Source organism: Meles meles, chromosome 20 (assembly GCF_922984935.1).
Source record: "Meles meles chromosome 20, mMelMel3.1 paternal haplotype, whole genome shotgun sequence".
Lineage (NCBI taxonomy): Eukaryota > Metazoa > Chordata > Mammalia > Carnivora > Mustelidae > Meles > Meles meles.
In genome coordinates this window covers 23026098-23040307 of record NC_060085.1, presented here as the reverse complement: position 1 = coordinate 23040307, position 14210 = coordinate 23026098, and the positions used below count along the sequence as shown (strand labels likewise).

Sequence of the window (14210 nt, the reverse complement as noted above, 5' to 3'; positions counted from 1 at the left end):
CCAATATCCCTTTGAGCCTGGCTAAGAATCTTTCCAAGGAACATTCATCACTGGGCCATAAAGAAATTTCCTTTAAGAGGCTACAGAATAGGGGCACCTGGGTGGCTCAGTGGGTTAAAGCCTCTGCCTTCTGTTCAGGTCATTATCTCAGGGTCCTGGAATTGAGCCCTGCATGGGGCTCTCTGCTCAGTGGGGAGCCTGCTTCCCCCTCTTTCTCTCTGCCTGCCTCTCTGCCTACTTGCGATCTCTGTCAAATAAATAAATAAAATCTTTTAAAAATATATTTAAATTTTTTTTAAAAAGAGGCTACAAAATAAACCCTTTTTCAATGAATCTGCCAATGAAGGGACCAAGAATGTCAAGTTAAAGTATGGTTTTATTTATCTGTTTGCTTGTGGAAAGATGAAAAGTAGTATGTTTATTGGCAAAATAATTTTTTTAATCACCCACACATTTAACTTACTATTTATAATGACCCTTTCTGCTCACGAGAAATAATGTTTTGATTATATTAGGAAAACAGTTGTTCTAGAAAATTTATTTATACATCCATAAGAGAATCTTTAAACTCAAAGGCAAAGCAGACTTTACGACTTAACCTAAATTGTTACTTTGACTTGGTTAAATAAATGCTTCGACGTGACTTCTGCTATGGAGGACTAAGTAATTTGCTATGAAATTCCTTCAGAGGACAACTAAAAGGAATCTGGCTGAAATAATAAGAAAAAGACATTTTCAAAACTTAGAGAGCTAATAATTGCTTGAGGAATTTCTCGATAAAGATCTAAGAGAAGATGAACTTGAGAGAGGTGGGTCTGTCATGAAGGTTACTACTGCCCAAGAGGAATTTGCCAAGCAGGGCTCACAACATCCTTGCTAAGCTAGAGGATCAAAGTTTAGCATCCTGAGTTACAGGGGAAGAAAGGACACATGTTCTTCATGGAGTATCTGTTATCTTTTGATTTTTTTATATTATGCTTGGTTATCACATTATTTTTAAAAAAGATTTATTTGAGAGAGCATGCGCCAACATGCGTGCACAAGCGGGGTATAGGGGAGGGACAGAAGCAGAAAGAGAAGACACTCCACTGAGCGGGGAGCCTAAAGCAGGGCTAGATCCCAGGTCATGACCCGAGGCCTAGGCAGACGCTTAACCAGCTGAGCTACCCAGGTGCCCCGCTCAGGAATCACATCAAAACAAGAACAAATCTAAGGACTATTATTAAATGCTCTGTTCTGACCCATTTAGTGAAGAAGAATAATGAATCATATGTTCCTTAAAATCAAAGGGCCTCTATCTCTACTCTAATTTTTTCAAGACCAACCATAACAGACTCTTAATCTCACAAAACAAACTGAGGGTTGCTGGGGGGAGGAGAGTATGGAGAGGGTGGTTGGGTTAGGGACATTGGGGAGGGTATGTGATATGGTGAGTGCTGTGAAGTGTGTAAGCCTGGCGATTCACAGACCTGTACCCCTGGGGCAAATAATACGTTATACGTCAATAAAATAATTAATAAAAAAGTCAATGTTATCTGGAGAGGTATAAACATAGTAATAGAATGTACATTTCCATTTCTTTCCTCCATTTTTCAGGATCTAGAAATAAGGCTGAGAAAGCAATACTTTTTTTGTACTAGGGAATGCAAGTCTAAAAATACCAAAAATCTGCTTTTAAGGATTAGTCAAAAAATGAGACAATGAAAGAGCTAAGATTTCTGAGCCTGAACGCAATAAAGAATACAAGACAATAACTGTAAGAACAAACCCATAAAAGGTTAATAATGAATATATATGTCAAGTATCTTCCATGTTCCCTAAAGGCAGTATTGAGGGCATCTTGTTGTTTTGATGCAACCCAGCTTTCCTTCACTACCTTGTGGTAAACACTACCCCCCTTCAATTCCCAAACCATGGGGTTTCAGTGGGATTGACCTCAGCTCCTGAGGTAGCTGTCTCTCACAACAGCCCAGTCCTCTGGCCAGGGGATTGGTGCAGAGATGGGAAAGTGATTAACTTTGATGCCTAGGGGAGTTTCATGCATTGGGATGTTTAGAAACGAAAACCCAGGGGAAGCTATTTTGCAACTTCAAGAAAACTGAGATACATTCAATCTCCAGAAACCACCTCCCCTTCTATGCTGATACTACTGTTTTAATAACTGAGTGGAGATGTATTATAGTACAGGAGTCAAGAGCACAAGCTACAGAGCCACACTCTTGGTCTTAACATCTGCTTTGCTTAACTAGCTGTATGACCTTGGACAGATCACTTGGGCATGACTCAGTTTCCTCATCTGTAAAATGGGAATTAGAGTAGAACCCACTTGATAAGATTGAAGTATAAATGAATTAATACATGAAAAGCACTTAGAATATTGCATGGCACAGGGTAAGTGCTATGTAAATGTTAGCTATCATTATTATTATAAGGATTAAATGAAGTAATAAATAAAGCGCATAGAACAGTGTCTGACATACAGAATATATAAAACCCTGTGTATTATTCATTGTGATGCTGACATTGGCAGCACATAGACTAAAATATTATCCAGTATTAAGACCATTCATTCATTCATTCAACAAATATTTACTGGGTGCGTTTCCTTTTCTTTCTTTTTTTTTAAATATTTTATTTATTTACTTGACAGACAGAGATCACAAGTAGGCAGAGAGGCAGGCAGAGAGAGCGAGGAGGAAGCAGGCTCCCCGCGGAGCAGAGAGCCCGATGCGGGGCTCAATTCCAGGACCCTGAGATCATGACCTGAGCCGAAGGCAGAGGCTTTAACCCACTGAGCCACCCAGGTGCCCCACTGGGTGCCTTTTCTGCGCCAAGCCAATATCTTCATTCTAGACCAGCAGTATCCAACAGAAATGCAATGTGAACCATAAATGTAAGCCAAGTATGTAATTTAAAAATTTCCAGCAGTCACGTTAAAGAAGCAAAAGGAAACAGGCAAAGGGACTCTTAATAAAATATCTTAAAATATCTTATGTAATCCGATAGCCAAAATAATATAATTTCAACATGTAATCAATATTAAAAAGAAGATAAGATACTTTGCATTTTTTTCATTTTAGGTCCTTATAATCTACTGTGTATTTTGTATGCACAGCACATATGAATTCAGCCTAACCACATTTCAGCTGCTCAACAGCCACACGTGGATAGTAGTTAACATACAGTTCTAGACATTGAAGGTTAGGGAAATAGAGGAAATCTTATCTTTTTCCCCCACCCACCTTGCTACTAATTACACTTTTTTTTTTTCAATTTGCCAAGTCCCTTCACATTCATTATGTCATTTGATAGGAACATGTCTCACTTTGAAGGACGGATTAGATTTTATGAAGTGGGGAAAATTTTCATCAAGAAGAAACACATGAGCAGGAGCAACAAGCAGGACAACAAGGGGTCTATCAGGAAATTAGAAGTCAGGAAGATAAATGTGAGCTCCCTCAGGGAATCCATCAGTGCTACTACACCAGGGAGGCTGGGCATTATTAGGTGGCAGGGATGGGAGAAAGTGAAGGTTGGGAGCAGGAAGGAGGCAAAATTGGATTAAACTGGCAGTTACGTATACCATAAAATGGAGTGGGACAAGCCAAAGGTAGTTCACTAGGAAATCGCTGCATTAAATCTCGGGAAGAAATGATCAAGACAGAGAAATGGAGAGGAAGAGATAACTTAGCAGAGTCAGGTACTCAAGAGATCCCAATGTTAGTTCCCTTCCTCCTTTCTTGACTGGTGAATTTTTCAGGGAACTTTTAGAAAGACAGCACCCCCCCTAATTTTCCCCACCCCCAGGACAACTAACAAATATTGGAGTACCTACTATCTGCCAAGGGTCATGATAGAACTTGAAGATATAAAAGGCTACAAGGCAGGTGGGGTTCCTGACTTCTTAGATCCTGTATTTTCTCAAGAGACACAAATCAACTATCAGATAAATAAAATAATTTCACATTGTTAAGCACCATGGAGAAAATGATCATGGAGATGAGTGGCCAGGAAAAGGTACTCAGAAGTGGTGACACTTAAACTGGATCGAAAGGATAAAAGGAGCTGATCTGTGAGGAATGCAAGGAACCCGGGGAACAGTACTCCAGGTGGAGGGAAAAGCGCATGCAAGGTCTTGGAGGCATGAAAGAACTTGGGGGTGCTCCAGAAACTAAAAGAACAATGTTGGTAGAGCACAATATGGGTGGGGACTGTGGCAGAAGGTACAGCGAAAGGCGTAATCAAGTGGACAGGTCATGATGAGCCTGTACGCCATGAAAAGAAACTGGATTTCATTCTAAGAGCAATAGGAAATCACCAAATCTTAGCGTCTTAAAGGTACAAGGGAATGAGATGATTTTTGTTTTTAAAAAAAGCACTCCTGCTGCGGTTTGAAAAACTGGTTAAGGCTGCCAAAGGTGGAAGCTGGAATTTCAGTTAGAAGGCAAGGAGAGTAGAGCAGGTAAGGGATGATGCGGACATGGTCCAGGTTAAAAAATATCCTTGGGGGGGTGCCTGGGTGGCTCAGTGGGTTAAAAAAGGTCCTTGGTACAATTAATGACGTTTCCCACTATTTTTGCAAAAATGATCCTTTATGATTGTGCTGCAAAAGTCTCAAAAGAAGGGACATTTGGGTAGCCCAGTCAATTAAGCGGCTGCCTTCGTCTCAGGTCATGATCCCAGAGTCCTGAGATCAAGAGCCACATAGGGCTCCCTTCTCAGTGGGGAGTCTGCTTCTCCCTCTGCCTGCTGCTCTGCCTACTTGTGCTCGCTCTCTGTGTCAAATAAAAAGAAGTATTTTTTAAAACAATCTCCAAAAAAGTGAAGGATATTGTCTTGTCCTATTATACAATTTGGAGGGGGGTAATTGCTCCCCCAAAAGTCAATATTAAATTAAATGTTTGCTCTAGGTTTGAGGACATACTTAAAATCTTAACCAACACTATTAAGTACAAAATGTAATTATCTGGAGGGGGTAACCTTTCGAGCTGACATGTGGCTTGAGCACTTGGGACCTGGGGGTGGGGAAAGGTGTGTGTGTGGGGGCGGGGTGTCTCAGCCATTAGGACTTGGGGTAAGGCAGCCAAGTACAAAGGCCCTGAGACAGGAATGAGATTGCCACGTGGCCACCAGTAAGACCCAAGAGAATGGTCTCGCGCTACAGATTTATTTTCACGGTTGCCTTACAAGAGCTAGTAACTCCATTCGCTTCTGGCGAACCGAGAGCAGAAACACTGGTTTTACAAATAATGGACACATCTAACGGGTGCCTGTGTATTCCGGAAACAGGACACTAAAGCCCCGTCGGATTTGGTCACCGCCTCAGCCCGAGAGCACTGCCCTCCACACCCTCAAATATCAACACTTCTGGAATATTCTCAGGAACTTCCTCCTGCCAGCACTTCTTCAAGCCACTGTACAGCTTCGCCTTCCCGTCCCTGGGTCCAGCAAGCAACCAGAAAACAGCTTCTCCTCACTGGGCGGTGAAGACAAATCCCTCAAATTCCATTCCAAATGCAGGTAGGTAAGCGCGCCTTTACGGGTTAAATCCCAAACATCACTTCCGGTCACCTGCCCGACAGCCCTCGCTCGACCGGAAGTCGCCCGCGTGACGACGCAAAAAACGGCAGTCGTGTGCGTGTCCCTCCCAGCAGCCAATGGGTTCGGTCCACCTCCTTCCTCCGTCGCTGGTTGGTCTAACCGCGGACTGTGACGTTTAAGGGCGGGGCGTAGAGGGAGATACCGAGGCCGAGAGGAGCCAAGCCCCTCAGTCGCTCCGGAAGCCGGCAACAAGCGGCGAAGATGGTTTACATCTCGAATGGTGAATTGCAGGGTCTTGGGGGGCGGCCGCTGGCCTGGGAGGCGGGACCCGGGTTTCTTCCATCCTCGCCCGCCGGCCCAGCACCTGTTTTCCGAAGTCGCTCGGCCCTGCGCCGCGTCAGCCGAGCGTCTCTGAGCCCGCAGGCGGGGGCCGAGGTCCCGGTGGTGACGACGGTGCCGGATGCCCTGCACCCTCGCCCAGCTTCGTCGCCAACGGGTCTTTGCTCTCGGGCGCCCGCGTCCTTAGCTAGTAATGACACCAGGGTTAGCACCGTCTGTCTGCGTAGCGCCTGTCTCTGGGCGCTGTTGGAACTTTTGCGCTATCAACCCATTCCGTCTCTACAGCAGCCCTGTTCAGGTCATTGTTTTGTTATCCGGTTTTAGGGGCGGAGATTCTGAGGCGCAGCTAGGTCCAGTAGGTTGCCTGACCGCGTGAAGGTAGTTAATGACGGTTCAGTCGGCTTTCGAGCAGAGGTGACTGTTGTCCGCGTCCTTGCTGTTATCTACTAGACGGTCTTTATAATGTATAAGGAGAATTAAATAAATGGGGTAGCCTTCCCTTCCCCCTCTCCCGCCCCCAGGAGTAGGTAGCTAGTCATACACGGAATTTTTTCCTTTGCCCTAATTCCAAGGGGCGCAGGAAGAAGCACCGCCCCCTGTAGGAACAACTGTTCCTGGAGTAGAGAATCTGAGAGTGACTTCGTTCAGTGACTCCACAAAGAAAACGTCTTGCGTCGTCTGGGTGGCTCAGTCGGTTGCGATTCAGCGGACACTTGGTTTGACTCAGGTTATGAACTGAGGGTGGTGGGATCTGCCCTGCCTGGGGCTCCGCGCTCAGCGGGGAGTTGGCTTGGAATTCTCGCCCCTTTTGTCCCTACCCTCTGTGCTCCCTCGCTCTTTCAACAAAACAAATGAATCTTCTTTTTTTTTTTTAATTTTTATTTATTTATTTGACAGAAAGATCACAGGTAGAGAGGCAGGCGGGGGTGGGGGGAAGCAGGCTCCCCGCTGAGCAGAGAGAGATGCCGGACTCGATCCCAGGACCCTGAGATCATGACCTGGGCGGAAGGCAGCGGCTTAACCCACTGAGCCAGCCAGGCGCCCCCAAACAAATGAATCTTAATAATAGTAAGTGTTTGAAAAGGAAATACACAATATGACTGGGTCAGACCAATGCCAAAACCCTCTGCCCACCTGGTTGACTCAGGTGGAATCATGTGATATTTGGTGCAATCTTAGCAAGCAGGATCCGTGGAGCTAGGTCCTTGTTCTGTTTGAATCATGTTTATCTTCAGAGGATGCAGGTGACGGGTGAGAAGTGTTCTGGCTGAGTACACTTTGCATTTCTCTTCAAATATGCCTTCCCGCCTCCTCCTCCAATTAAAAATCTCAGAAACAAGTGGGGTGGTGGACACTACCCAAAACCATCAAAGTTTCATCTTATTTGGGGCACTTTTTTTTAGCAGACTTTTGTTATATCCTTTATGGGTAAGGCTGGCAGCTTCTATGTATGTATGCATTATGGAGTCATTCTTTGTAGTACATCTTTTGTAGTACGTGTATTGTCATAGTGAAGTGGGAGAGTGAGGTTTGTATCTCACGCAGTTGAAAATTGAATCTCGTGGACGTAGGAGAGTGAGTAAAGTGATAAGAGTTTCATTAAGTGAGGATACAGAAAAAGCTTTCAGGAGTGGGAGGGGTCCCAACAGGAAATCCTTTTAACATCTCTATTCATAGCACCATAGAGTAAGGACTAGTAATAACACTTTCAATGGCTTACTTTCTTTTTTGGGTCAGGTAATTCTTTGTTGGTCACAAGTAGCTGTTATAACAAGACCCCACCTCTGACACCTAGGGCAGGGTGGTCAGGTTTGTTCCCTTATCTCTGGTTCCCTCACACCTCCACATTTTTTGTGATTTTTGTGAGCCTGATCTGGTAGCCCGCTATCTACCTCTCTCGACCTAACCTCACCTGTCCCTTACTCAGTAGTGGATCCACATAAATAACATAAAGTTTCTATTAAGGCCTTTTATCTCACCTTTATAGTTGAGAAATGCCAGTTATATCCAAGCAACTTATTTCCGTCTGCAGATATTGGGAGGGGAACTTTCTGCCTTCAGAAACTAGGCGGGAAAAGTGCTAAAGCAAGATAGAACAATGCAAGTGCATGCAGAGGATTCTTTAGAGTCACAAAGAATTGTTCTGTTCTAATTAGATCTCTCTTAGAAGGATTGAATTTATTAGCACTTCACAGTGACAGAACATTTCTTTTGCTATCACATGACTTTTTCTTCAGCAATCCTAAAAGATGATTAGCTTTGGAATACTTTTTCTCAGAGCAGGAAAATATCACATCAGCCAATGAAGCAGAGCTAGTAAGAGGCAGAACCAGAGTGTATCACCCACACACTGGCTTGAAGTGTATCCCGTTTTTGTCAATAGCTCAGTTGAGAGCTCATATCCAGATGGATCCTTGAAAGTAAGGCAGTCAAAGAGGAATTGTAGACCCTGACTGAGGGGGTAGATAGAGGTCAGTGTGGTGAAGCCCTTGAAAAAACGGAGAGGAGAGGTGGTTGACAGCTGTTCTTTCAAAATATTCTGACCTCTTAATTCTCAAGGCTAAAACTCTAGAGCTCTTAACTTTTCATGTTGTAGCTTCCACTATTTAAAGTGGTTTGAAAAATCCTCATTTTTGCTTAAGATAAAATGAGTCCATGGGGCGCCTGGCTGGCTCAGTCAGTTAGGCATCCACGCCTTGATTTTGGCTTAAGTCATGATCTCAGGATCCTGGGATTTAGCGTGTCAGGCTGCATGCTCAATGGGGAGTCTGCTTGTTCCTCTCTCCCTCTCTCAAGTAAATAAATAACTCTTAAAAAACAAACAAACATGGAATCCATAATTAGAATCAACAGCATCCCATTACAGTGGAATTACAGAAAAATAGTGGCTATTTTAGTGAAAAGGGCAAGTTTTCTTCAGTATTTAGAATACCCAGACTCTTTGATTTATGAAAATTTTAACATAACTGTAAAGATTTTTTTTTTTAAAGATTTTATTTACTTATTTGACAGAGATCACAAGTAGGCAGAGAGGCACGCAGAGAGAAAGAGGGGAAGCGGGCTCCCTGCTTAGCAGAGAACCTGATGCGGGTCTTGATCCCAGGACCCTGAAATCATGACCTGAGCCGAAGTCAAGGCTTTAACTCACTGAGCCACCCAGGCACCCCATAACTGTAAAGATTTTAAGGGTGTGTATAAACAACTTTTTTTAATATAGGAAAGAGACTTTGCAGGTGAAAAATGTTTTGACATTTCACATTGTGAAATATTTCACAATTTCAAGTGGTGTGAATATTCTTTTATATTTACTAAGTTGTTTCCTCAAACTACTTGAATAAACAGAGACTCATGCACTGGCATTCATACCAGCATTGTCACAATAGCCAATGGGTGGAAGCAACCCAAGTGTCCCATCAACAGATGTATGCATAACAAAATGCGGCGTATACACATGATGGAATATTAGTCAGCCTTAAAAAGGGGGGGTAAGTTTGACATACCTACAATGTAACATGGGTGAGACATGAAGACATAAACCTGTCATCAAAGTAAAAATACTGTGTGATTCCTCACATGAGGTTCCTAGAGCAGTCAAATTTATAGAGACAGAAAGTAAAAGGGTGGTTGCCAGGAAGTAGGGGAAGGGAGAAAAGGGGAGTTAGTGTTGAATGAGAGTGAGTTTCAGTTAGGGGAAGATACAAAAAGTTCTGGAGATGGATGATGGTGATGGTTGTGCAACAGTGTGAATGTACTTAATACCATAGAACTATACACTTAAAAATGGTTAAAATGGGAATTTTTAATTTGTATTTTACCACAATTTAGAAAGAGGAAAAAAATACTTGAATTGTCACTCACCAAAATTAGGAACATAGGAAAAGATTTGACGTATTAAAAAGACCCATAGATCAAAGAGCTTTACTTCCCTGAACCCTTCTTTTGAAGGATGCACAGATAACAAACCTTTCTTTGTGTTGGCCATCTGGAACAGTGAGCACGTTGAAAACTGAGTCTTACTGTTCCCTAAGCAACGAATGGTAATACATCTTGGGTCAGAGATTTGTAGTACTAACTGAAGTTTCTTTTTTCTTGTCTGTAGGACAAGTATTGGACAGCCGGAGTCAGTCCCCATGGAGATTATCTTTGATAACAGATTTCTTCTGGGGAATAGCAGAGTTCGTGGTTTTGTTGTAAGTGTCAACAGTGCTCTTAATAGCCCTGATATTTAAGTTAACAGAAGTACATTAGGTACGTTATGTTGAGGTTCTTAAGTTGAGCTTTTCTAAACCAGTTTTTAATTATAACATTTTTTAATTATTAGCTTTGCTAAGGAAAATGAAGACTTTTGTGGTGGTAAAGCTGCCTTATATATCCAACAAGTATGAATATGATAGTTTAGGAGCTTGACTGTGGCTTAGCCTTGGTGTGATAACCATTTCAGTCTGTATCTATGGAGCCGGGCCTCCCCATTCTGATGCCAAATGACAGTGCCTCACTTTCTCTCTGCTGTTTCAGCTTTAGTGTGTATGTGCAGCTTTTACTCCAGATTATGCAATAAACCAACGAGGGGTATTTGATCTTGATACAAAATATCCCAAGTAATAAAATTGTTTTTTAGATTGTTAGAATTGACACAGAAGCCAAAAATTTTAACTTTACCATAATTTCAAGCAATTCTTAGTTAAATGCATTTTTTGGGTCTTTCCCATGCTGTTTGTTTTGTGAAAATTATTCATCACCTACCAACAAGTCTTACGCTAAGTTGGAATATATGTATATATTTGAATGTCACGTGGCAGAGAGCTGCATGGATGCAGAGATGTGGGAGACTGCCCCTTCATCTACTTTAATTCATATTACAATGGGTGTTGGGCTGGGCATGATTGTGGGAGGTGGACATCAGAGCAAGTTACTCCAAGTGGAGGAAACACAGGAAAGGTGGCAGAGAGGTTAGAATAGCAGACTGCGATCTTTATACTTAATTGAATTGTCGCTGTGATTTAAAAAGATTAATCTGAAGGCTGCATGTAGCATAAGTTGGGGGGGAGGGAAGAGATTGTTCTGTAGAAAAGTACTGTGGGACAGAGGGGCATTAAGTTACCCAGTACAAAACTTCCTTAAAGTCTCACACATCTCACCTACTCCCTATTATTTTTTTAAAACATTGTTTTAACTTCTTCCTCCTCCACAAGTAAAGAAAATTCCATACAGATGGTTTCCTAGAAGCCCTGTGCTTCTGGCATACCACCCTAGGCTCCTCCCTCAGCAGGGTAGCATTGGACAGACTATTGACAGGGTAAATGTGGGGGAAATGAATGTGCAGTGCTGTAGGAACAGACACTGAGGCCTGACAGCTGACGTAAAGCGGAAAAAGGAAATTGGGGATGGCTCTGGTTTCAGAGTCACTCCTAGACTCTGTCAAGGAGAGTTATTAGCATGTAAGAAAGACAAGGAATGGGGGCTTTGGGGCCACAACATGGCACCTATAGACACATGCTACATGCTGTTGTCCAGGTGGCTTCGAGAAATGTGGGGTTGGAACTAAGTTGGTTTACTTTAGTTTAGTCATCGTTCACACACATAACTGAAACTATGGAGATACATTTTATAATGTTGAAAGTGGTATTTTTGTTTTCTGCCCCTTGTTTCAGTTTCAAGACTCTGCTTCAGCAAGATGTGAAAAAGAGAAGAGGCTATGGAAGCTCCTCTGATTCCAGATACGATGATGGAAGAGGGTAGAGCTTTTTAAATTGATAATTGATATTTTTACCACTCTGTAATTTTAATTAAGTTAACTATTATAGATGGATAGGCATAGGCTCATGGAAATAAAAGGTTTAAATTCTATTTCATAAAATTAATGCATTACTGTAAAGTAGTCAAGTTGCCTCTGATTTGATCATTAGAGTCACTTTGACAAAGCTAAAATGTATATTAAATATCCTATGGGAAAAGTCCAATTTAGAGGATGAAAACTGATGACCACCCTTAAATATAGAGATTTTACTTTAGAATCTGGATTCCCACTGGTAAAGAAAACCAGAGAAGATTAAGCAGCATGGGGTTGGGCTTGCATTTCCAGGGAGCTGGGTTTCATTTGGGCTTTCATTTACAGGGAGGACTGGCCAGATCATCACAGTTCCTTGCTTGACTCACTTTTCTCATTAAGTGTCGGGTTCCTGTATTTGAATTTTCTCAACTCCTGACCTAATTGGCAGTTCCTATTTTAAATAGTCTATTTAAAGTGTTTAGAAGGAATCGCTTGATGTCTACTAAACAGCAGAAATTAAATTTTCTTTTATTAGGCCACCAGGCAACCCTCCCAGAAGAATGGGTCGAATTAATCATCTGCGTGGCCCTAGTCCTCCTCCAATGGCTGGTGGATGAGGAAGGTAACTTAATATTTGAAATTACTCTGTAGAGATTTCATTTTGAAATACACTCTTAGGGAAAGTTTTTTTTAGGAAAACAGAACTTATCCAATATTTTGTTACTATTCAGACATCTTACCTGGAAAAATATTTATATCTTAACCCTTAAAAAATTTATTGTATTTTATTATCAAAGTGTCTTTAGAAAAACAGTTCAAAAAAATGATTGTTGGATTTTTTTGGTGCAAATCCAAATTAATAACTAGTAACTGATTGTTATAACACTTTATTTTAGGTAAATGTCTGCTCTAAGAAGCAGACAACTGGACATGCACATTCATAACAGAGGGAAACCATCAAGAAGTAGAGTGCTGACCATGCTGAACAAGGAATTGAATGTGTGTGCCTGAACAGGGATTGCTCTGTGTCCTCACAGACGAATGAGGTTGTGCTGGGAATTCCCTTCCCAGGGATCTGGCATGACTGACATGCAGTTCTTCTATAAATGTACATGTTTGTGTCATTATCCTTTTTGTATAGTTTATGAAAGTATTAATATAGTTTTAATAAGTAAATCTTTTTAGGTTACAAACCTTGACTTCTCATCTTTGTATAATTAAAAAACTCCAAATTTGAAGAAAAATAAAAGGTTGTGTATTCTGTATTGAATATAGTGTCACCTTTTTAACTGGAAATAGTATTCATTGTTAATTTGTTCTCATTTATAAATAAATCACATTGTATTTATTCCAGTAGTATGCATACAGTTTTATCTTGAAACTTATTTGTCCTATGAATCTTTAATACAGAGTATCAGATTTGCTATCATATATAATTATTGGCATAATTATAAAGCCATAACCAACAAACCTGAGTTACAAAATGAAGATTGGCTAGATGGTCTTTAAAATCATAGACTTCTGTGTTATATTGACAAATTTGAATTCTAAAACATTGCTTAAGATACTGCCTGTTAGCTTACACACACACACACACACACACACCCCGTGAATGCTGGTAACTCTCACATTCTATCACTAGAATGGAAGCTCAATGAGGTGGGATTCTGTCTTTTTTACCAAAGTGCTTTGAACAGTGACTGCATGTGATAGGCACTGAAATATCTGTTGGAAAGATGAATAATACAGCTAATTCTGCTTTGTGTTTAACAGTCTTTGAACCAAAGTGCTCAGGTAAAAACTTTTTTTTTTAAGATTTTGAGAGAATGAATGAGCACACAACTTGGGGTGGGGGGGAGGCGGCTGGTTGTGCAAAGGAAGAGGAGGGAGCCTAACACTGGGCTCAACCCCAGGACCCTGGGATCATGACCTGAGCTAAAGGCAGATGCTTAGCCAACTGAGCCACCCAGGTACCCTTAGTAAAGGCATTTTTATATTTACTTGGATGTATTTATTCAACCCTGTTTGCCCGGAAATGGAGATGTAATGGCATGAGCTACTGATCTTCAAACATAAGGAAAGGGGCAATTACAAGACAATTTTCAGGTTAAGGATAATAGAGTTATTGATCATTCAAGTCTGTGTCAGACATTTTATCTTTTACATATTCTGACACTACAGTAGGTAGATGATACTTGCATTATACAGATAACATGCAAGGACTCAGCAAAGTTTTGTGATTGTGTGGCTAGTGAGTGGCAGAGGTCATTCTGTCAAAGCACTTAAGTGGGGAGAAGACCTGGGTAGTCTCAGGACATGATGGCTTCTCTGTGCATGTGATTCATGATCCCTGTGCCCCTCCCCCTCCCCCTAACTCCTCTGCAGGACTCTTTTTTTAGGGCTATTCTGTAGTCCTGACTGCCTCTGGTATTTAGCTCTCTCACTCTTGAGCATGAGGTAGACCACTGTAGGGCAGAAAGTAGCCTATTAAGTGGCCAGTGTTCAGTTCTTGTCTTTGCTACTCAATAGCTTATGTTCTTGACTAAGTCATGTCATTCTA

The 14210-nt window shown here is 41.7% G+C and overlaps 1 protein-coding gene across 1 annotated transcript; it reads left to right on the top strand.

The window, feature by feature from the left end:
- Positions 1-5711: 5711 nt before the first annotated feature.
- SELENOK (selenoprotein K) lies at positions 5712-12276 on the top strand. Its single transcript, XM_045992266.1, has 4 exons — positions 5712-5821; positions 9980-10070; positions 11532-11615; positions 12186-12276. Exons 1-4 carry the CDS (start codon positions 5803-5805, stop codon positions 12274-12276), a joined length of 285 nt encoding a protein of 94 aa, XP_045848222.1. The 5' UTR covers positions 5712-5802.
- Positions 12277-14210: the final 1934 nt, after the last annotated feature.